At 40.4% G+C, this 25,717-nt stretch overlaps 1 protein-coding gene across 2 annotated transcripts in view; it reads right to left on the minus strand.

The window, feature by feature from the left end:
• Positions 1-23,651, minus strand: part of atp2b1a (ATPase plasma membrane Ca2+ transporting 1a) — a 42,594-nt gene extending 18,943 nt beyond the window's left edge. The window contains exons 1-3 of one of the 2 annotated variants that reach the window (XM_053313948.1): positions 23,589-23,651; positions 8,842-9,326; positions 245-442 (exon numbers count right to left, since the gene is read on the minus strand). In XM_053313948.1, the coding sequence (XP_053169923.1) occupies positions 245-442; positions 8,842-9,034 (391 nt within the window). In that variant the 5' untranslated portion in view covers positions 9,035-9,326; positions 23,589-23,651. Of the gene's footprint in view, positions 1-244; positions 443-8,841; positions 9,327-23,588 lie in introns of those variants that run through there. The other variant, XM_053313950.1, reaches the window with a different exon arrangement.
• Between the last annotated feature and the right edge of the window lie 2,066 nt (positions 23,652-25,717).

The raw sequence follows: 25,717 nt of genomic DNA on the forward strand, positions 1-25,717 counted from the left end.
GGACAGAAGCAAATCAGTAACAACCACATCAACCCAGCACAATGAATTACACAAATCTGACACAATAAATGCAATGCAAATCATTAAGAAGAGAGGGAAATTCATTCACCATAAAAAAACTGACTAGATAAAAGCTGACAAACAGTTGTTTAATATAAATTTATATTACCAAAGACTAAAAACATGCTAATATCCCTAAATAATAACAACAATCAATAAAAAAGAGGAAAGGGTGATTACTTACTTTCTCTCTCGGCACCTGGAGGTTTATAAAAAGAAAGGCCTAGTGAAACTATGGCTGCCACTTCTAGGATAATCAGTGTGACATCCTGTAGTGCCTCCCACACTAACTGTAAGAAAGTTTTGGGCTTTTTGGGTGGTATTAAATTTTGCCCAAACACTGTTTTCCGCTTCTCAATGTCTGCAGGCTGTCCACTTAGACCTGCAGAGGGGAAACACAGACACAAGATATTTTAAAGAAATTTAATTTTAATATCTGTCTTGGAATTAGAAATATTACACTACTATATTTTCACTTCATAAAGAAATTAATTAGGCAAAGTATTAATTATGTGCCACATCATTTGCCAACAGATGGATGCGGTGGTGTAGACAGAGAGAGCTTTAAAAAAAAAAAAACATTAACAAAAAAATAAAAAATAAAAAATCAGTGATCTGTATTCTCATCACTGGGCATCCAAAAACATCTCCAAAAGGAATCAGCATTTCTGACAGGATACTGTGGAGGCGACAATGCTGGGCAACAATGACACACATTCTTTGGCCATGTCAAACATTTTCACCTCTTTCAGGCATCCAAGGGAATGTGCAGACAGAGGTCAAATGTAATCCCATAAATTGCCTTTTTGAATACAGTGAGCGGCCGACTGGAGAAGCTGAACCAACTTTAGACTCACAGGTTCAAATGTATACTACTGTCCTGTTATAGAGTCATCTCTTTGACGTATTACACATCTGGCTGGCTTGAGATCCATTCATCCGTGTGTACGGAAAGGATTCTGCAGCCACCCATTCAAATGCCTCCACATTCAAGGCACAGTCATATATTCAAAAGGGCCTTCGCACATTTGATGATGCATGACAGTTTTTCAGTTCTATTCATGCCGAACGACTGTGTGTAGGTGGCTGTGCAGACTGGATGGAGCTGTGTGTGTGTGTGTGAGAGTGTGTGTGTGAGTGAGAGAGAGAGGCAGAGAGGAGGTGGAGCAGAATTGGGGGCCAGGGAAGAGTGACTGTGTGAAACTGTTACTGACAGGCAGATGGGAGTGGGTGGGGGTCGGGGTGAGGGTGCAAAGGACTGAGACTAATAAAGAGCGGAGCTACTGACGGCTGAAGGGAAGCTGCACTGGGAATAAGATCGTCTTAATAGGGTTTAGGATCAGCAGGATCAATGGATGGACAAAAAGACAGAAGGGGACACACAGACACACACACAAGAAGTACAGGTACAATGCAAATCATGACTGCACATTTGGATAATGAGTCTGTGCAGTGACAACAGCACTGGGAGTAAGGTACATTGTTCCTCATTGAAAAGAACATTTCTTCATCTGCTGTGTATAGACACTGATGGTGATGGCTGCTGTTAAGTTTATGTTCAGTTTTTTTCAGGCAAAGGAAATGGCATGAATAAATATCTCCACATTTACAATATCTGCTTCACCGTCCTTACTATGGTTTCTTCCTTTGACTACAATATAGAAGTGCACTGGGACATCACTGACACATACATACTATCAAGTTAAAATAAGTATGTAAGTTATCTATTTTGATATATTCTAAAGAAACAGCAACCAATGCCACATTATCCACTTTTCAATGTTAGGCATTGTCAAGTTAACATTGTAATAGTTTTGTGACACCATCTTAGATTCTCACCCCCCGTCCACGGCTATAAATACAGAGCCTCTCTGTGTCTTAACCAAAAGTAAAAGGATTTTTTTGGGTGGGCTGTTAAAGTGATCACATGACTACCAAATCTGAAACCGACTGAAGTCAGTTTTAGAAGTTGCAATCAAGGGAACCCTCTTTAATTAACGCTCCTCCATTCCCACAAGTATGTGGAAAACCTCATTGTTTCCAAATGTCAGCTTTTTGAATGTCTTGACTTCTGTCCTTTAAGAGCTGGCAACCATTTTTCAATTGAACTGATTGCAAAACAATCAATAGCACTGTAATCAGCAAGATTACAGGGGTGTAATTTATTATTACTGTATCTTTCAAATATAAATAATCTCCATTAAATAATCTAATGTCACTAGTTACTTGGTTAATTGACATTACAACCTTGTACCAACACATACTTTTCTAAAACGGAGGTGAGAAGAATGACGATGACTCATCAGCACAACTCCATTAAAAGGCTATGGGGTTTATCCTGCATAGCTGCCTGTTGCTGCTCCCTGGCTGTCACCGTCTGCTTTGATTCTCTATGCCTCTAATGAAAACATGCTGACAGCTAATACCCCATTCAATTTTACACCACATTTTCCCTTCGCATAATGCAATAAATACAAGTGACAGGGAACGATCAACATGTCGTCCCTCCATTGGATACACAAACAGAAAATAGTCTGGCCTTGGCTCCTCACATCATTTTAGCGGCCAGAGTGTGTCTCAAGTCAGGCAGCTAATCATTAACCATTTAATTTGGATGCTTGTCCCCAGCTGACCCCTGTGAGCACTGTCATTTTAGCCACTGGTGAGGGGGTCAAGGTAAGCCTTCACTCTGGGTCTGTCATAATCAAATTAAATAGGGACACAGCTTTTTTTTCTTGCCTTCACATAAAATGTTTACAGAGAAGAACACACTGTTCAGTACAATAAGATGATCCCATCTATGGACAAACAACTCCAAAGATATCTTACTTGTACATTTCAGGCACAATATACCAGTTAAAGTCAATTAAACGGCACACAGTCAACAAACATTTTTAGGGTCATTTGACATTCAACTGATGTAGGTATAAGAAATGCAAATAAGACAACAGTTACTGTGACTAGAACAACACTGTTAGGAAGTCCTCAGTTCCTGTCTGAATGCTTCAAGTGTATGTGGAAACATTTTCAGTCGTAACGTAATGTAGGTGCTATTCAAATAGGGGCCTACCCTAGCATTTACCTAGTGCTTGTCATTTCTCATAAAAACGTTCTTTATGTCAACAATTCTGCTAAACAACTAAGTTGAATCTTGTTGGTTTAGTCAATCAGTACTTCGGGTGAATGTCCTCTGTGACCTTTGTTAACACAGGCTAGACAAACTGAATAAAATATAACAAAGGTGTTTCAACATATCCACAGATCAGAGTCTATTAATATGATATTATGTTCATCCGAGTGTAATTAGGATAACTGGATTAAAGGATTTCCATCAACTCTGCTTAAGTCATGATACATGATAAAAGTAATGCTATGACTCATTGCATTACTTTTATCATGTGAAGATCAGACTACGCAGGTTTACATGAAGGTACCTGCTAGTTCGCAACAAATACATGGAAATGGATTTTCCTCTAACACGTGAAAGCTAAAAAGAAATTGGGTCCTCCAAAATGCACAAATAAGGTGAGTATTTCACTTTCCTTGCAGTTTTACCAAAAATATACTGTTTCTATGATATATTAAATTAATATCTAAGGGTGTTCTTATACTTCCATTATGTGCTGCACCCTACACTACTAAAGCATGATCATTCCTCTTAGAAGAATTAATGTTATCGAGCGCATCATACAAAATTGTGTTTTGGTAGCGTACTGTGAAACTAGTATCACCACCCTAACCCTACTTATGATTTCTGAATGAGATAATACTCCGCCTCTTCCTTGGTGGCCCCTCTGATACGTGGTGCTCCCCAGGGCTCTATCCTTGGCCCCCTCTTGTTCTGTGAATGCTGCCTCTGGGTCATATAATTCATTAACACACTACTCAATACCATTGCTATGCAGATGACACTCACATGAATGTCCTTAAATAATTAAAGACCTGCAAAGAAGGCAACTTTCATCATGTATTATCTTGTCTGTCAGAAATAAAGTGTTGGATTTCCCAAAATTTTCTTCAGCTAAATTAAAACACATCAGAAATAATTATTTTTAGTCCTCTAAAGTCCACACAAATTTTACACAAACAGCTTGGCTCCCTGTCTACAAATATTAAACCTGTAGCCAGAAACCTGGGTGTAATATTTGCCCTCATGTTTGAAAAGCAACAACAGTCATTCAGTCCTGTTTTTATCAACTAAAGAGCATTTTAAAAATCAAGGCCTCTCTCACTCGACCTGATCTCTAGAAGGTCATACATGCTTTTATATCATGTTGGTTGGATTACTGTAATTCACTGTATTCATGGTTAAGCCAAAAAAAAAAAGATCTTGCGCCTTCAGCTGGTACAAAACCCAGCTGCACAGATTTTAACAAATACAAGAAGACCGTATCTCACTGGTTATGAGTTGGTTTTAGAATTGATTTAAAGATTTTACTGCTTACCTTTAAAGCACCTTTAAAACATGGCTTAGTGCCCAACTACACTGCAGACCCGGAGAGCATTACAACCCAGAAAGCAAACTCAAATCATTCCTCAGGCAGGGTCCTTCTGCCTATTGCTGTATTTTATTATATCACTTATTACTCCATAGTACTATAGTATTATATAACATAGGGGCATTGGATTGTGTTTTATAGTCTGATTTCACTGCTTAAATGTAGTACTTAAATATGTTAACTATGTAAATCACTTAAGACAGGCAAGACTACAAATTACAACAAGACCACATTTGCATACATGATACTAAAAGCATAAAAAGTTTGTACTGTGATCTAGTCCTGTGATTTATCACTTATTACTCACAGCAGCATAAATAACATGGATCAGATTTAATCTCTTGTTTACTGCACAGATGAAGGCTAAAACCACTAAAACAATATAAAAAGCCACCACCTAAGCCACCGTTTCCCACCTTTAATAACTTAATACAAGGATATACAAGAAACAAATTGTACTCACAAATCACAGCTTTCAAGCAAGGGATTACAACAAGTGGATAAACATACCTCCCCATTTCCATGACACAGGGAAGCGGGGTCTGGCTCAGTGCTATATCCAATTGTTGCGAGAGGCTATCTATGCACATCATTTTGAATTCAGAAAGGAAGACAAGCTGTTCCAGCCCCCTAAATTACAATGAGTAAACTATCATTTAACAGTCTGAACCTTCACATTGAATGAGGGGGTGTGGTGTCTAAAATGACAGATACAGGGAGCCCGTCAGCTTTTGTGAACCGCAGCCCAACTGTGGAAGCCTCTCAGCTCAGTCAATTGGATCAATAGGCTGGAACGCAAATATTTGACTACACTAAAATAGCAATCAACAGGGAATAACTGCAAAAAGGGAAAAATCGGGGAACGCTGTCAATAATATTGATGTAAAGTGGCCTTGCCCATTGGATGAGTCTCATTATTTAGAGGAAACAGGGGGGTCCCCTTGGGAGAAAATAAATGCTGCAGTGCTAATATAGGTTGCTAAAAATATTGATACTATGGCCTGATTTAATTTTGTCTAATAGTACAGCTGAAAATGACAGACGTTTGACACCTCTGCCCCCCTCCCCCTCCCTCCCTCCCTCCCTTTCAACTTCACAAGAGTCCCTTCTGGGTGTCTATGACCGCTCCGCTTGACCAAACTTTGTACTGCATTAGAGCAACAGCAGCTGCGAGTGCCAAGATGCCAGTAACTTCCAGCTTAATGCAGACATCTGGGTACACTTAGGATTACAATACTATGACCCTTAGCTGAGATATTCAACGCTGAGAAAATGTGGTAAAAGGGTGGGAATTTTTGTTAAAACGGTACTCCAGTGTTTTAGTATTGATGTTACACACAGCTGGGGGACTCACAAGAGACGGCTAATAAAACAAGAACGGTCACAACTGATGTGGCATAGACTGAGATATCTTGACTCTTTAAGCAAGACCGTAAAACATAAGAAGAGCTCGTACAGCAAGTACGGCAGCCTCATTTTTTGTAATCATAATGCCGGCAGAGTCAATACAGTGAGAACACCCATTAACTCAGTTGTAAATGTCCAATGTATGAGTCATGCTACAAAAACATGCCTCCTACACTTCCCATAGTGCAACTCAATAGTCTTTTCATTACACCCCACAAGCCCAATCAATACCCATGTCTTTCAAACTCCATGCCCTAGTATGTCATGCACGCTTTCGGTTAGATGTGTGTAATCTCCGAGACCAAGCCAAGATAACCCCGGTGACATCATGGCGTTATTTTCTAAGGCTTGCAACAGAGCACATTATACAACCGTTTTCACAAGCTGAGCGTAGTACTACCCGTGACAATATTGATGTGTAAAATCTAGTAGATTTCCCCTTTAAATGTTACTGCAATTTATATAAAAAGGGACTACGCAACTAGAAAAAAAAGAGAGAGAGAGCATTGGGGAGGATAGGAACTGAAACAAAACTGATTTTTTTATTATTGTGGTTACTTCCTACTACAGAAAAGGCCCCAGAAACACATGGCATGCACGAAAGTACTGAACTCATTCCTATAACGCCAAGTCAACTGTCAAAGAAGCACGTATCGGTGAGCTGTCTCTTTCCACCACACAAGGGGATTCTCACCACTACAACTGACACAGGGATTTTTTGAGACCATAGCGAGAAGGATGCATGTTTTTAAATGACTAGCTGAGGAAAAAAAAAACATCCTAGGTTTCATGATTCTTATCCGTTTCGTATCTGTGCCCTATTTCACCTACACTGCAGCACTTCATGTGGAAAGCACATTGTACAGTGAGAATAGTTCAGTTCATTTCAAACTCCAAGTATTAAGATGTTAATTATCAACATTAATTCAAATCACAGCCGTGTGAATTGAAATCTAACTGAATTTGGGAGATCTTTGGTGATACCCAGTCTTGTGTGATAGCGTGACAAATAGCTGTGCCAGTGAAATGATTAATTAGATTTAGCCTACTCCAATCAGGTCATGCTTTAAAGTCTTACATTCTGAAAACCAGTTAAAGTAGATTGGCACATTAATGCAAAGCTGCAACAGGAAAGTTCAGTAAAACTTATTTGGGCGAAGAAAAAAAAAAAAAAGAGCTTGGAAATGTGGAGGATTAGCAAAGGATTGGCTTAAGAGGTTCAGGAAATGACCATCCAACTAATTAGAAATCCCTTTTCAATTGTCAAGCTCCTGTAATCTTAAATGATGGCTTAATTTCCCAAGCCAATGACGAGTGAGCTGATTGAAACTGCAAGTGTCAAAACTCTCATTGGCTGCGTACCAAGTGGAACAGCACCTGCTGAGAGGGGGGAAAAAAAGCGAACCTGCTCAAGCTCATCAATAAAAATAACACAAAAATATCTAAACACTGATTAAAAGCTGCCATGGATTTGCAGGGTAGTAAATGTATCACTATATTTTCATTAGAAAGCTAATAACAATATAATATTTTCTCAGTTTTAAATAAGGTATTTGATCATTAGAAGCTGATGAATACAGATTGCTGAATACACAGCTAAAGGACAAAGCCACATTCTTGTCTTGTACCATCATCTAGACAGAATGAGCAGGGGAGGACAAGTACTTATGAATCAACGAATGTCATGCATGCTACAAATATGACAGGACTCTTAGACTCACCACCTTGACACCACCAGATGCATGTCTGAACAACTCACGCTCTCTTTCTCAACAGCCAAATTCCCATTCAGCAATTTCTTCTCACATTTCAGACAACTGTCTATTGGGCTGTGTAATAGTCAGGGAAAGCAGCAAAAGACAGCGTGGTGTATCTTATACACTTATATCATTTCCATAAATTAAATGTCAAGAATTAAGTAGTGAGGATAATGATTGTTGCTAGATTAACAGATGATTTGCGCTGCTGTATAGCCCGGCTTTGACAGCATTCCTTTTGGTTAGATGAAGCCCAGGAAATTTTTTCCCTGCTTTGGGACACTGCATACAGAGGACTGTTGCTGCTACAGTGAATGTGCGGTGCTGTTTTAATCTGGGATCAAACTGAAAATCCCCTCCCATAAGAGTTCAGTCAAGGTCATACTGGCGATTAGGCAGACTGTCTATAGAGAGACAAACTGAGACAGAATGAAAGACTAGTAGAAAAAGGGAAAAAAAGAGGTGCTGTCAACCACCACTGCCCCAGTGGTGATCTAATGTTACTTAACATGTAATTTTTCCAAAACTCTTAGCGTGGTCTTCTACTATATGGCGAAGAGAGTTTGGTGACTAAAGAGTAACACAGAAGAGCTATTTAAAAGATGAACTCACTCCTTCCCTAACATGTTCAAGTCATTACTTCCCAGCCTTAAAGCCTCCTGTTTTGTCCGCCACATGTGGGACACTGACCTGCCTGCAGCCTGGTGCGGTGCCCAGGCAGACAGCTGGTCTGTCTGAAGCTCTCATGCGCACGCGCACACACACACACACACACACACACAAACACACACACACACACACATATATGAGACACAGAGGTGAAAAGGGAGAGAGGGAGGGTGTGAGGGACATATCCACAGGCCTTGAAATAGAGCAGGACTGGCCCAGGTCAGAGTCAGCCTGCTTGGCCACCTGTCTGGCATATGAGTTTTCCAAGGAAGTGATGTCAAGGTATCCACAATGCGGATGACATGACTAATGACACGCCTCCTAAACTATGTGTGCACCACATTAGCATTCCAACAGTGCTTGCTACTAGCAGTGTTGGGAAAACATCCTGCCTTTGATCCAATTAAACAACAGTCACCAAGTTGAGTGTAGTGAAAGTGTTACTATACCATCTATAGGTGATGTTTTTAATCGGCTGCAGAGTCCTTGAACATCCCCGTAAGTTTCCCCAATTTTGTTTATCGCCTCTGCGCCTCTCAGTTCCATTAAGGAGCGCAGTTCTTTGAGCGTGCAGCCAAAGTCTCCATCGTGGTTGGCCTCCACCATGGAGTTCTTCACCCCACTGTACGAGTTGTTCGCCATTGCCTCCCCGCTCTAACGCAAAGCGTTGCTGCTTTGACTGAACAGAGGGACTAAAAAAAAAAAAAAAAGCAAAAAAAAGTGTTGCCGTAGAAAAGCTTAAATCCTCAATAGTGCGAACACAGTGGTAGTTCCCATAAACAGCTGATAGGCCCTTCAGAGGCAGCTGGAGTCATACGGCAGGTAGCAGGGCAGGGATATTACAAAACAAGCCATTTCCCTTGGAGAGCTGAGTTCCTAGTCTTTCATGGTGACTGAGGATCACCCAGAGCCGGAGATCACCATGCATGCAGATCTGCAAGAGAAGAGCAAACATACAAAAGAAAACGTTAATAGTGACACCAGCAAGCATTATTTCATACACAGCAAGGTTTGCCATACATTCATTGATATCACAATCATTTTATGGATTTTTGAACGGTTCAAACAAATTAATTCAAAAACCTTTATAGGTTAATTTATCCCCTTTCACTTTGTCTTACATCTTCAATACGTTTGTGTTTCACCAGGCAAACAATGATGAGAATCAAGTTTTCTGTTTCTCTCTGTTTCTGTCTGGATACTCATATAGATAAACGCTTTTTTTTTCAATTTCACTGCATTACCAACATGTGGTTTCCCTTAGTATGCTTGACCTAATACTGTGAATGTTAACTATGATGCCTGCAGCACACTCTGACATCTTGAAATACTTAATTAATTAATTAATTAGTATCAATGCTCTTGTATTTTTCTTTCGGTCACAGGTGGAGCTTTTGTGTAACAAGTCTGCATTTGGATGTTTCTGAAATACGTTGACATCACCGTTTGTCCCTCTCCGTCTCCGTTATCATACAACTACATTAACAAAGACATTTCTGTTGAGACACTTCGCCGCTGCATAAGATGAAACAAGGAAATGTCTGGGCAAAAGCCAACCACTCAGTTACCCAAACGAGAAGCAAAGTAATTAGCAAAACTGCCTCCAGCTATCTGTCGACAAAATTTTTTGATTGGTTGTACTTGAGCTGTAATGAAATCATAATTATTTTGTTATCTGGACAGAACCCTTGTGCAGTAATGTGCGCTCGCCTTCCTGGTCGGAGTATGTGAAAGTAAAAATAGTCCTTTCCCCTCTGCAGACATAAATCTTCTTGGCTCGGCTTCACAGTGAAGAGTTTCAAGCAGCACATCTATGTTTCTTTTACTCTGTTTGATTCAAGTTGACTCGCTGTGTTTGGTTTAATTTTGATATATGGTAAAATGACTAGTGCATAAGATTTATATTCAATAGTAATGAAGAAACCGAAATGGTATTAATATTGTAGTAATAGAAATAAACCACGAGACAAATTGATATTAACTATAACAATTATGCTATTTTATACTGTGGTCTATGAGGATAAATTTGATTGGCCAGAGAATGCACATTAATCATTATCAGAGTTCAAACAGCAGAAACCCAAGTTACACCAGATAAACATCTTCTTCCTCTTAATAATGAAAATATTTGTTTCAGCCCTAGTTTAATTGATCATTTTTCATCCTTTTGACATGTACTGTATCATTACTCACATCTTAATATTGTACAATTACTATTTAGCTGCTGTTAAAAAGGATATTTTATAAAATGTAATAATGCCTCTTTCCTTGCTTCACACCCACAGACTGTCAGTCCTGTGGGAAAAGCTAAAGTTTGGTAACGATCTAAAATATTACACTTACTTTACAAAGCGCATGATCACAAACAGCATTTTTTCCCCACTGGCCCACTTGGCCTGTAGATCAGAGTTTTACTGGTCCCTTGTATATTTTACTTTTATACTTGTTTATTTTTTCACTGGCTTGGCAGCCAAAAAATGAAAATAACTTTCTTTCTTCCAAGTTTGGTGATTTATTCATTGTATAAATAACACGGACAACAGTGAAGTTCCCTTTAGAGTCGGTTGTTTTCCTTTAGCTATGGATATGTAATGATGAAACACTATGTTAAACAAATGCTAAATATATAATTAGGCACATATAGGATCAGCTTTCTTCATATGCACGTACTGCTGGTAGAGAGGAGGGGCAGCCTAAAGTCTACAAGAATCCAACTAGATTTAAGATATTTTGCTAATTAAACTCAACCGTACAACATCCAATGAACGTCTGTTTTGAGCTCATTCATGACAGTGTGGCTGTGAATGAGAGGGGAGCTCACTGCTGGAAGTCAAAGACGTCATATTTAAGTTTATGTTCTTCTCGTTTCACAGCAAGCAGTCGTAGTCAACTCCAGTAAAGTATAACCAAAAGTCTGTTTCATTCTGTGCACTCTATATGTGTGTGTGTGTGAGTGTGTGTGTGTGTGTGTGTGGTTCAGCCCTGCCTTCGTGCATACAAACACTGACTACGATACAGCATTTAATTAAGACCCAAAAACCTGTGCACATAAAAAAAAACAAGCAGGCATGTGCACGGTATCTGCAAGTGGAACAGCATCCTCGCGAGGGAACGTTTCTGCTTCGCGTGCACAAATATGGTCCCAGGAGGATCAGGCTGTGACGAGTGTGAGCTCCATGCTCCCTACACGCTCGCTAGTGCTCAACGTTCGTTACCACGTCGAGTTGACTTTTGAGATTTTAGAAGCATAGATGGAATAGACAGCGGCTGATATACACTATTCTGAAAACACTCCTGCACAATATGTCATCTGAACAACTCTGCAACATTTCTCTTGTACCCAGTTAATCATTTGGAGTGTAATTTTAAGTGTCTGCCTCCCTTGTTTTATATCTAGAACAGGATGCCCAAAAAGTTTAAAAAAATAAAAACATGCTCCACCATTTCCTGTAGTCCCCAATGTTCACACCTACCAATAGCATGCTTATCTATAATGTTTATTGTACAGTTCAGACTGGTGTGACTAAACCTCATCCTCCATTCTATATCTATCGCTTCCATTCATTTCTCCTACTTTTCTTTGAATGCTGTAGCAGTATTAACCCTTATTTCCTCTATCCCACTCTCCCTGCCACTTCTTTTTTTTCTGATTTAATTAGCCTTGCTGTATTTTACTACCATACTTTTTTCTCTTGTTTCTCCTTATGCATATTTATCTACCAGCTCATTTCCATTCACACCAATAAGCACAGGAATCCACATGAATTTCATTTCCATTCCTGCCCCTCTTCATTCTGAATATTTCTTGAGTTATGTCAAGTACTGTGTCTTGCCTTGTATCTGAATTAGGCTTTACACAATCAGGATTTTTGGGGCCGATCACCAATCAGTGAGTTTAAATAAACCGATCACCGATCACGTCTTCTTTGTCCATGCTCCGTTTCTTAAACTCGGCATGCTCCTCCTCCTGTTCCCTATCCAGGTACATTTGTGGTGTTGAAACATTTTGCAGATGCTTCCCCACGAGGTACTTTAGTGTTGCACAGATTGCAAGTAGCTTGTGTTTTATCTGTCTGCCCACATCCGAATCCAACAGCTAATGATTCAATATTCAAAAAACTTTATTGTCCGTTACATTGTGACAGGGCTCAAAACTAGCTGTCGGATTCAAACAAACATGCCGGTGGTGTGGAACTTCTTCGGAGTAAATGAGACCAATAAAACACAAGCCATCTGTAATCTATGCAACAGGAGCATCTGCAAAAAGTTTCAACATGACGACTTTGATCAGATCGGGGAATTAAGACATTACAGCCGATCTCACAAATTGCATAAAATTCTAAATAAATATCGGCCGATCAGATATAGCCGATCAGATCAGCGTAAAGCCTAATCAGAATGCATGTGTTTAATACTGGAATCTCTATCCAGCTTAGTTCAAGTAACTGCCTTTCTTCGTCTGTGTCAGTGATCAAACCAAACAGCCAAAGGTCATGACAGTATTCAAAGTGACCAATCAAAGGAGTGGAGACATCAGCCGCCGTCTACTCCGTCTCCACCTAAAAAGTGTCAAAATTAAACTTGATGGGTAAGTGTTGACTACTTGTGAGTGTGTAGGGAGGGTTGAACTCGTGCTTGTCACAGCCACAGTGTTTGCATGACCATATTTGTTCACGAGAAACAGAAAGACCCTCACTGCAGAATGCTTTTCCGCTTGTGGATGCAGTTCTGTGTGCTCGTATCACGGGCACGTGCCTGTTTTGTTTTTTTTATGTGCCAGGTTTCGAGACTGATTAAACACCATACAAAGAGCAGAGGTGAGAGATAGAGAAGCAAACATCCCATTCTCTCCCCACCAGCTCAGTCAGCTGCTCGAAGTGGAAAAAGTACATATTCGTCACAATATGAAATTTTAACAGTGGCGTTAAGGAGCAATGCTGCGCCACACAACAATGTAAACCTGGCATTATGCTGTGACTCTAAGTGGCCGTCCAGCCACTGACCTCAATTTATTTGTCTGCCATGACTCTGATTGCATAAACTTGCATAAACTTTTACTGGCCCCAGGCCATCGGTTATATCTGACCTGGGCACCAGGTGCTAAAGTACAGCATTAGAGTCAAATCCTTTCATCTACAAATCTCAATTTGTAAGACTGTATCACAGTATCCTGTCATGTCAAACAGCGTTGGTCTGTCACTAAAATAATCAGAATGAAAATGAAAAAAAAAAAATCCAGCAGCAGCTTCTCTCTAGTTGTGCTGGTGGGGTAACGTAGTGAGCTGGGACCAACTGACTGATAACCTCAGGAAAAGCCTTCTGTTAAATCTAATTAAGACTATCTGTGGCATCAGGGAGCTCCATGGTGCTCTACATGGGAGAGTCCATTCTAATGAGAGGCTGCTGTCCATTCAGCTTTAATCAGTAAAACACAATGACGCTGATTCATTCATGTTGACCAAGTTGATAGGAATTTGTCTCAGACAGAAACAGAGACAATAGACAACAAGCCACACAGCAACACAATACAATTACAGAGGCTGAAGAACAGCATGTGCCAGCATGTTTTTTTGAAGGAGAATTTGATTTGATGAATTTCTTAGAATCACAGAGGACATAACAGAACAGGGGAAAGGGGAAAAAGTTGAACAAGATGGATTTTCTAGTCTGAAATAGTTTTAGGAAACAGTAAACCTACATTGTACTTTCAGGTGAAAAGCCCTGTCACGCTATAATCTGCATTGCACCACAGGGGAAACGGTTGTCAGATCCATACATTTTTTTTTTTAAAACATCAGTACAGACAGACAGGGACGTTGCTCCTCGTCTGTAACGACCAATTGCAGCAGTTTTTACTCCCTTTATGTGTTTCTGTAGATAAAACGAAGATCAAAACGTGGTTGAGAGAGAGAACAACCATTCATCTGTCTTTACATCAAACAAGACTTCAAACTCCAAACTTAACATCCCAAACCCCTGAAATATGTGAGAACTTTAAACTGGGGCACAGATGCAATATGATAGAAAATGTAGCCTTTATAATTGCTCACTGCACAAATAAATGCTTGCAGCTTATTCCATTGAGATTCTTGGAAACTATTCTGTCACATGTTGAGATTCTTTTTGGAGCCATCTGCCATGGAAAACGGGACAGAATTTATTATTTATTACACAGCATAATTGCAGGGCCGGGTGTATTATTGGAGGTGGGAGACATAGACACAGAAATCCCTATTTTGATGAGGAAATACTCTTGCACCTCTTGTACTGGTACTGGCTTTGGGTGAGATTAGGTGTGGGCAATAAGGCAAAAATAGTGATTTTTTTCATGCTGGTTTTTAAGACTACATTGCAAATTACTGACCAGTACTCAAGATTTAAAAAACTTGATAGAAATGTGTTAATTACATTAAAACACAAACTATTTCATAAATAAATTAGAGCATTAAAAAATAGTGACCGTCTATTTGGCCTTGTTTAAAATGGATATATCTGAGTGTAAAACCAAAACTAACACTTTCAACCAAACTACTATCACAACTGAAAATGAAAACAGCTCATGTACGTGTAGAAGCGTACGTGTTTTATTTTGGATAACTAGCAGAATGAGCGTGCACTGTTACAAAAAAAGGTAGTCCCACACACACACACACACACACACACACACAGCACACCAGAGCTGACATTGTGCTAGTTTGCGGCATGACAGTAGTTAATGCTAACATGCAGCAGCTTCCTTTGAAAAAGATGGTGAACCGACTGGTGAGCTGGTGATGTGACAGAGCTCAGAGAGGTGGCGGGCTAACAGCCAGGTCCAACGCAAGCGCTGCAGCGGTATGTGTTCTCATAGTATTTACAATTAAAGCAGCATGGGTTTCTGATTTGAACAATGCAGACAGTTTGCTCATTTTTGAGCTGCTTTTTACTCGTCATCCTTGTCACTGGAGAGTCATTTCCTCCAGCAGATTGTAAATGTGGTGCACACGGCACTCAACACGTCAGAACTGTTCCCCCGTTAGCCTCCTGCTAGCAGACTGCAGGCTGTCCGTCACGAAGCTGAGCTGATACAAAGTGAACTGTAGCACGATACTAACGATCTCTCTGTACAGAAAGATCGTGGAGACATTTATCTGACACTCCTAGCGGAGATATCTTGAATCAATGAATTTCACATTTTTCAGTTTTTAATCACATGGGCAATTATAAAGGACAATGCTGTCCTGATTTTGGCTTTTTTCTTGAGTAGAAATGCAACTTTTAATATAAGGGTTAGGTCTGCTTTAGGTTCATCTCTTCATAGTCCAAGTTATACTTCTCACAGTGCATCCAAGTAAGAATATTAAACACTTAAGATATACTGATGAACTTGCCCCTTTGTATGGATGAACAAGACATTACAATGTAGTTGAATAACTATACAGACTAGAGAACTTAATTTAAAGAAATTAAAAACTTAACTTGAATTGTTGGGAGAGTAACAGTCTGTGTGTTCCTTGTGCACGTCACTAACAGCTTTTTGTCAAATTTAAATAAATGGAAACAACAATTTCAGTAATGTTGAATCTTCATTCTTGCGATAACATTTAGCGTTTTAAAATGTGTAAATTGTCTTAAAATGGCAATAATTTCTTTCACCTTGAGCAGCAGCATATAGTAATGAATGTAATTCTTTTGCCTTCTCCGTGTCCCTGCCTTCATGTCTTATTCTATGAGCCCTCTCTCACATTCACACCCCCTAACCCCACGAGCTGCAGCGACGCCAAGATGAAGGAAGTGCCAACATTTGCTGTGCAGCGACAGTTTCGGGTTGCGGAGCAGGTCACATGTCACAACAGTGGAAAATCATTGTGATTGGATCTCCAACCCAACAGCTGGCATGGTATGGTTGAATGACAGAGGCTAAGGTTAACCCTTTGCACACAACAGCGGCTAAAACGCAGCTCGGCAGGCACATGAGGAACAGGGACTGGAGACTTGTAAAGTCACAAGTCTCTCCTCTGCTCGAGCTATTTAAGGCTGCGATCACACGTTAGATGTACACTAAATCCTCGGCCCAGAAGGCTGTGGCGAGTGGAAACAAGTAGTGAGGACATCAGTGGTGGGCATCTTAGAGATATACTCCTGTCTTTGACACTAAGGAAACCCTCTGGCAGTTTCTACATCTCTTTGTGCCAACAACTCGATGCAAGGTAGCAATTCTAGGGATCCCTTCTGCAATGGAGCTGCCTAATGTGAGGGGTGGTATTTTTAGCTTCCCCCAGACTGCCCCCTCCCCCCACTGCTAGCCGTTGCTGAACTGGGTCAGGCCATGTACATGTGGAGGGTACAAAGCAGAGACACCCAGCTCTCCTTGTGCTGCACGGCTCGCAGCTGAGAGCACTACTTCAACCCATAGACGGGAACCTCAACAGGGCTCTTCAACACCGTCGGGCTGCCAAATCATAAGGACACGCAGTCCAAGGTGTCACCGTCAACACACACACACACACACACACACGTACACTCGACCTGCAGCTCTTCTTATTTAAATTATCGAGGCAAATATAACAGAAAATACACCATAATCTTTTTGACCTGTAATTAAGGTGTGGTAATCAAACAGGTATGAGGTTGTGTACAAGGGTAATAGGGTAGCAGGTGTGGATATCATAACTGTGTGTGCTTTTTGCAAAATGGATAAGATAGTTTAAAAAATGCTTTATTTAATTTAGTTTGGATGCATTATTTTTTTAAATAAACATCAAACAGGCTAAAATTAATGTTTTACGTTTTCTGACAAGCAACACATCAGTGGGTTTAATAATAAATGAAACATTATGTACTACGATGTGTTCACTGGTAACTAGTACAGTAGTATTCGTAAATGTTACGTTTTTCAAATGTACAGACAAAAGGAGAAAAACACAGAAAATCCATGCACAGTGCTGGAGCAGAGGCATAAAGTGGGGCAGATTTTGGGCTCCTTACGTAAACATAGAGGACATAACCTTTTCTAGCTTTTGATCAAACCAAAAATACCCAAAGATGTGCAATATGAGGGCTTCTAATCACCTAAAAAAAAGGAGGAGAGGGTTTATAATTGCATTTTCAAAACATGTTCATAAGTGCCTGTTCACAAAAACATCAACATTCAAGTCATAGTCTTGCATTTTTAAGTTAAGCTGTTTTTTGCTGAACATGAATGATGAAAAAAATCCAGCAATTGTTAAAGTTGGACTTTTAATATGAACTAAAGTCAAAGCAAGAGGAAAATCCATGATGCATCAGTTCTTGCATGTTTTAAATATGACATTGATGCACCATGTAATAAGTCACCCACAGGTTATAGTATTCCAGTGTTTCTACACATCAATACTTCTTCTAATCAGTGAGCCGATGTCTGCGCAAATAGTGACATGTCATCTGGTGCAATCATTTGTGCAACGATATTCACGTATTGCTGAGTCCTGAAACACTATCCTGTTGTTAATATAGGATTAAATCTGACTGGCATTTTTTCACATCATTAAAATAAAGAATATACAGTTAAATGTGCTGATGTTTCTAGTCCTTAGTATTGTCAATATAAATAACTGTATAGATTAGATTTCAACTATGGAAATGATTTTTTTTCATGAGAATTTAACAGTACCATTAAAACCTTGCTGTCTAAATAATGTGAGGAAATTTCTAAGTAGTTAGTGTGAGAATATTATAATTGTCCTTTAGAGATAAAAGGCAGGATGGTTTTATTTAGCAGCGTCCTTGATGTGCATAGCATGGAAAATATTCCAAAATGAAACATCTTTCATCGAGCCACTTTGAAGATGAGAAGCTCTCTGTGGTCTTTGTTATATGTGATTGTACGCAGCAGCTCAGCGGCCTGGAGGTCCTGCCGCCCTGCCACAGTCTGACCTTGCCATCCCAACCATTACAATTTCGGACACACAGAGCATTAAGCTTACTTCACCAATACCTATGGTGCAGATGCAATTTGTGCTAGCCAAACATATGTACAAAATGTCATTATGGACTAACACAGAGAAGCAGGCGGAAGTAAATTAAGTCTGAAAGGTAATACTGGCTCAGACTTGGTTGCTACACAGCACTTTCACATCCATCCTGTGGAAGTCTGCCAAACTTGGCAAGCTTGACATCATTTTATCTCCCAAAGCCTATATCACAACAAATTTCAAAACTAGAGAGTGAATCACATTACTAATTACGTGGGCTAACTTCATCCCTCAGAGGAGGTTATATCCAGCGATCCGCAATTTCTTGGCCACTGAAACTGCGTTCAGTGCAACTCTGGCACTATCGTAATGAAGGCATCACCTCATATCAAACACAAAGCTGTAGGAGGATTAGTCTGTGGAGACTAGAAACCTGACAGCTAAGCTTGAAAAAGGTATTAACAGTGAAAATGTGTTTTTTTTTTGTGTGTGAATATTGTAATGCCATGAAGATATTAAAAATGATTACTGATGATTATTAAATTGTAAGATGGAATTTTGGAATCACTTTTTCATGAGGACCTGCATGAGTGACAATTGCTCACTCATTTATTACCTTAATACCAGTACGTAAATGATGTGTTACCCTAATACCAGTACATAAAGCCATGAGTGGGCAGTTGGCTTTTGTCCATAGGCAAGGTTTTAGATTTTTCAGAAAATGGCTAAAATGACAGTAGGGATCTGTATAAAAGATTAGGGTAGATAGGATGGGGCACTGTAAATCATCTGTGACCAGACATCCCTCATATTTAAACAAATTTAGAAATGAGGTTATGTTTTATTTACTGAATGATGATACGACTAATGAGCAAAATGTAATAAGAAAGCTAAATCTACCTAAAAGTTGATATTTACATTTATCATTGGCATGTCAAAGCAAAAACATACATGCCTGGTACATTGACTGTAGCATAGTTAGACCTTTGATGACTATCTAATGTGTGTGCCTTGAATTGTTTTAGTGGACTGAATCAGACCCCCCCCCCAGTAGCTGAGCCAATATTTCATGTTATAGCCACCACTGATCTCCCAGCTCCTACAATGTTAACACCAGCATATCAACTGGTCACACGTGTGTAGCTTTGCTCTGCTAGGCCAGATTTGAATGAATGTGTAGTTATTAAACACCCTACATGTAACCTAAAACCCCTGGTTGGAATAACCTTGTCCTTACAATACACACGCACACACGGAGAAAAGAAAGATAAGCAAAACCCCCCATCATAAGTAAATAGTACCATAAATACATTGTACTTGATACTCCAAAACCAGACTATATTTAGCTTTCCATGTCACTTTACATGGGGCTCAATGTCACCTTAGAATACGACCCACAGTGGCTAGCTCTCTATAATAATGCTTTAGACTATGTATGTTACAACATTTTGACTCATGAATACAGACTGAATCAAGGACCAGTGATGAAAATTGTGGTTATTAATAATAGTTATGTAATTTTTTTTAGGCTGTGCTTACAGCTGTAACGATAGCCACAATACCGCAGTAGTGTGATGCTTAACACGTGGTTAAATTCTTCACTGTCATCACTTCAAAATGTTTTTTCTTTAAATGCCAAACACAACCAGACAGAAATACATTGGAGAATCTGCGTTGCCTCAGTTTGGGCACCGGGCTGTAAGACTTTGGCATCGCCCCACGAACAACCGCCCAGGTGGCCGCTGAGAGCAGTGCCCGAGGAAGCGGAAATGCATCTAATGGCACTTTTCCACTATACAGTTCTAGCACTACTCGGCTCAACACGGTGCCAGGAACGACCTTTTCCATTACAATAGTACCTCCTCAACGTGGGCGGGGTCGTCATATCACAGCTGCGTGAAACTGCTGTGACTTTGTTTTATAAGCGACACAAACACATAAACGATGGTGTACTTGCTGCTCTGCCTGTGTCTTTTGTCAGACACAAAGCAAGAGAAGAGAGCCGAATCGCTTTAACGCTGTTGCCGGTTTTTAAAAATGCCGGGTTTGATTCTTGTGTGGGACAGCTCATGACTCTTCTACTGACGACTCTCTGACCAATCAGTGGCCGGCAGTCTGTTGACGTCACATTTAGTATCGGCTCGGCTCGCTTGGAACCTTGGCAGAGTAGATACTAAAAAAGTACCAGGTACCATCCCTAGTGGAAACGCAAAAAACAACGAGTCGAGTAGTGCTAGAACTGTATAGTGGAAAAGCGCCATAAGCTAGGCTAAAGGCGAACCCTGGTTGACCAGCTCTCCCGTCAATCTTCCTCGCCAAAGTCAACTCTATCGACGATAAACTAGACTACTTGAGACTGCTTCTGGCCTCGAAGAGAGAAATGACAATCATAACATATCTCTTACACCACTATCGAGCTAGCTGGGCTAACCACTCGGACAGGACTGCTTCATTGTGACAAGTGGTTATATTAACAGAGACTGATATAGCAATCCTCTCTGCACACTTGTCAGCATTAGCAGAGGGTATAGCAGTCAAATGTTGACCCTTTTATCCATTAAAGTCATTATTATTTTTTAATAATATGTCATTCATATTTTTTTTCTTTAAATAACTTTGTCTGTATTGGCGGTAAAGCGTGAAACCTCAAGTATTAAATCCATACAGTCAAAGCCTTCAATATGCTTTTAACTGATTTAAAAGCAAAGCATGAAAATAAATTGAGGGGACATATGAAGCAGCTGTAACGGGGGACTCATCCAGGATAGGTTACGGGCTGACTTGACAGGTGATAACTGCCTGGGAGAAAGTGTACTCAGTCAATATACTGCATTACTTCATCGTACATACAGCTCTATGACAGCTAAATACTCCCATGCCATGAGAAGCAATCAGAGCTTATTTTAAACAGCAAGCTGTAATGTAAGATAGAGATAGAAGTAGAAATCACATAATCTCCAAAATGGATAATTAACTTCATATGCACCGCCAACAGGAGGACCTTAGTTGCAAGTCTGGAAAGGTTGTTGGTCTACAAATGTAAGCAGGGAAAACACTATCCAACTTAATCACCGAGCCAAGGAGGTCAGATGATCTGGTCTCTTAGATATAACCATTTTCCAAAACAATTTACAAAGCAAGTGTAACAACTACTGACTCATTATGCTTTGTAAGTCGGGCCTGGCAGCGCTGCAAATAGTCAGCCAATATTAAAAAGCAATGGTATAGCAAGGAATAAGAAAGGATATTTTTGTCATTCTTGAGTGACAGCAACAGTCTGAGTTCAAAGGCCTCAGACACAGCTACAGATTGTATTACTGATCGTTTAAGTGGATCATTAAACAAACTCTGAAATATCTAGATGCTGAGGTTGACAGATAAAACTAAATGTCATTAATTGCACCAAAAACTTTAAATGGGGGGGGGGGGGTTATTATGGAAATGTATTCCAACAAGTGTCACATCTGACATTTACCCTACAACATAGTCTTCTTGGCTATAATGCTTGGCCTTGGCATTGCTTTGCTTTCATTATAAATTACAGTATCTCCAGATAACTATACATTACTACAGTGAATGGCACACCTTGCACCATAGATCAGTTCATTCACTTTAAGCCATAAGGTAAAGTTAAAGTGCGTCTGGATAGCGAAACAACACAATGTGCAAATCACTGCAAGATTACATGTAATTACACAGGAAGACACTACCGGCACTGCAGCAGGCTGGGTGCTATTTAATTGGATAAGGAGTGATCCCTTCAACTAGACACCAAAAGGTGCTCGGTGGCTGCAATCCACAATCAACCTGGATAACTTGTAGGTGAAGTTAAGACGTGCGAAACTGTATTATATTATCCATCAAGGTCATGAGTGCAATGTTAACATGCGTAATCAGAGATAGGAGGCACATTAACGTTATAAAAAGGTAGCTGGCATGGTAATTTAAAGCGACATGACAAGGTTTCAGCTTTACCGCTATTTGGATTTCCAGCTGCTCATCATAAAAATCATCTTAATAGCGTACACCGATGTAAGTTTGCATGACATTTAAAGCTAACAACTTAACTTGACATAAAAAAGAGAGCGAGATAGAAAGAGGGAGAGAGAGGGAGGGGGACACGGTGCAGAATAATGTTTCCCCTCGTGGTTGTGGTTGGGGTTACTGGGGTTGAAGAGAAGAGCACGAGTCGACGGGAAAATACCGGTAAAGAAAAACATGATATCGCACTTTGACAGCCCGGTGAGAGGCTTTACTGGTAGATAAAAGGTTACCACCGATAACTAAGTCGCTTTAAATTACGCATAACGTCCACTTTGACTCTGCCAGTAAACCGTGGGTGTCGCTACCAAGATCCAAAAAAGTTGTCCAACACTCGAGAGAAACAGCGTGCCAGGCCGGGGTTCCAATATTATAGCCCCGGCAGCTTTACCTTATACTGTGACATGCAGCATGGGGAGCGAGATGGTTCAGAATATCAGAGCAGGTCACAGAATCTTATGGGTCACCAAATACGGCATAACACCGGCATTATCTTTCCGCTTGTAAGTTCGTCTATATTGATATTAAACTGATTAAAACGCGAGGATTTTTAATGTTAGAATGAAATAGTGGTCACTTTCTCGTAACGCTATAGACCTTATTTCACAGACAACCTGTAATATAATAAGCCTCCATGCCTCAAACGTCAAACTGAGGAGTGCTGTGCGAGGAGTCCAACCTTAAAAATAAAAAACAACGTTGCAGGCTAGCGTACAATGTTAGCCAACTAGCTCCAAGGCGTTAGCTTATGCTGATTGTAAAGAAGGGAAACACACAAAAGCTGCTTCCAGCAGATTGACAAGTAGAAAAAACTTAACCCGAGGAAACAGAAATGTCTAAGTAAACTAACTTAAGCACATGCAGGGGAAAAAAAATCTTGCAGCATCCCGGCTGATTAGCCACCTGGGCTGGAAAACGAGACGCCCAATGTCAATTATCTATCCTAGATATAACGTAAGCTAACGATGTTAGCTGGGTATAAAGCTAACTACCCAAGGCAGCTACCCACCAGTGGCTGGCCCTCGTTGTTCATTGCACACACACACACATGCATACATACACACACACACACACATACACACACAATGAAGACTTCACCGGCTAAGGTTTTTTTTTAATTTTTTTTTTTAAATGCAACCTCTAAAAATCACTGTTAAAGCAGCCCCTTAGCTTGTGGAATTTTTATCGCACTGGCATAGAAAAAACAACCAAAGAATACTTACTCCGTTCTCTGAAGAGCAACCCTAGACCCCTTCCTCACTTTAACTCCCCCTCAGTCTCACCAAAGACTAGACTCTCTCCCCTGATCTGAGGTAAAAGCCCGCCCACTGCGCTGTCACAACCACAAGCAGTCTAAAGCGTGAAGGGTCAAGATAGTTCTCCTCCCATCCGAGCCCAAGAACAACCCATGTCTACCAAAATTAGAAATCACTGACACATGCGCACAGCTGATTAAAACCGCTGTAATAAGACTGAACTGGCAACGAAAACACAGAGTTTTTAATTTTGTCAGATTTCACAGCAAGGCTCATAAATGAAATACCGCTTTAGTATGGCACATGTGCACACCAAGAGCACCTGCTGTTCATTTCAGTAGTCCAATGATATATCTGTGTCTTACAGCGCTATAGCCAGTTATCTTAAACTTGTCGTGTTAAACCTTTTTGTGAAAATATACTCGACACTGTGTGGGACGCGTGAAATTAATGCAAATACATAAAGAAATATATCCAAGGATCTGCTTTATTTCAGCGAGATTTGGCCGAAAGCGGAAGTGCGCGGATGTGAAGCATTTCGCCTCTCCCGGTTCCTTTCTGTCACAACACCGCCGGGGACATGTGATGCACGTCAAAAGGAGGATGGGTATGGACCGCTGGTGTGGATTCCCATTGGCTTAGCCAGCATATCAGTCGCCTATGGAAACGGTTACGTCATGATCCCCTCGTACTCCCTTTTTGCTCCCGTGTCGCTTTATAATAACAGGATTATTCACCCCCCCCCCCCCCCCCTTCTCCACCCCCACCCCCCAACCCACCCCCCCCCATCATATGATGCAGCATGCAAAGAGTACCCACTGAAACCTCACTGCTGCATCGCTTCGGCTTGTCTTAACTCCACCTAGGCTACACAAGGCTCTTCCCTCGGCGCCTAATCAAACCTGACGTCATTCTTTCCATGACGTAGCGCTTTTTTTCTCCTCTCCGGATTCAATGCCTGTATTCTTTGCAATTCTTTTGCCCCGATGAGAAGGAGTCACACTCTGTACAAGCAGTGTCTCTGTTACTGGGGCCAACTGTCAGTGACATCCATTTAATTGCATTCCCTTACAAATATAAGCAGGTCCTTTCCTCTTTCCTTCTTCTCCGTGGACTTGCGTTTATGCAACAGATAGTGAAACAACATATTGATACTGGAGACAGTAAGCACAAAATATGCTTCGGGATCATGTTGTACCCTGTGATCACATTATGCACATTTTTGTCTCAGCTATTACCTTGATGAATGGTTTGAACAGACCTGAGAGCTGAACAAGGTGCTGAATTAGAAATACAAAGTGCATGATACGGGATGTGTAATGCATGAGGGCAGATAATGCATTTCCAGTCAAGGTGAATAAATCATCATATATTTTGACACTGCAAAGACCAAGTAGGCTGAGATATAACTACATGCTTGACCCTGGGTTTAAAAGGACATGAGTGGTGGTAGATGATACACAGAAAACAAATCCCACTTGAGGTCAAACCTCAGTGTAATATACTTGCTGTCTTGACATAATGGGATTTATCATTAACACAACTGCCCTGAGTGCACAGAAGCATTTACCACTTTGGATTGGTAAACAGGGGGAAAGTTCAACATGTTTATGCCTGTGTGGAATTTAAAAGTTGCAAAATGTCATTTCAGAACTTCTGAGTCAGATCTGCGTCAAGTGGAGCAAGAGATTTGGAAAGAAAGAGGAAGAGAAGAAGCAAGAGGGGAAAAAAGATTGATTTATATAAGTTGACTTGTGCAATCATTAGGACTTCTGGCTGTATGACCTAACTGAGCTGGGTCAGTCAAAAGCAGAAAAAGAAACCAGTCAGATGCATATGTATATGTATAGATAGAATTGTGTATTTCTTTGACTCATAATATACACACTGTCCTTTAAACAGATGAACAGACAGTATGCACTGTTTAACCCTGGATTATATAGCATTCAGTTGTGGCGTGTACTGTCTGTTGCAAAGACTATTTTTTGAGAGGGAATATGGGCATATTTGTAAAAGCAGCCATCACTGACATGATGCAGTCAGTGAGGTCTGAGTGTCACATATGTTCCCCCACACCCTTCACACATTTCTAGCTG

This window comes from Scomber japonicus, chromosome 23, assembly GCF_027409825.1.
Source record: "Scomber japonicus isolate fScoJap1 chromosome 23, fScoJap1.pri, whole genome shotgun sequence".
NCBI classification, from domain to species: Eukaryota; Metazoa; Chordata; class Actinopteri; order Scombriformes; family Scombridae; genus Scomber; species Scomber japonicus.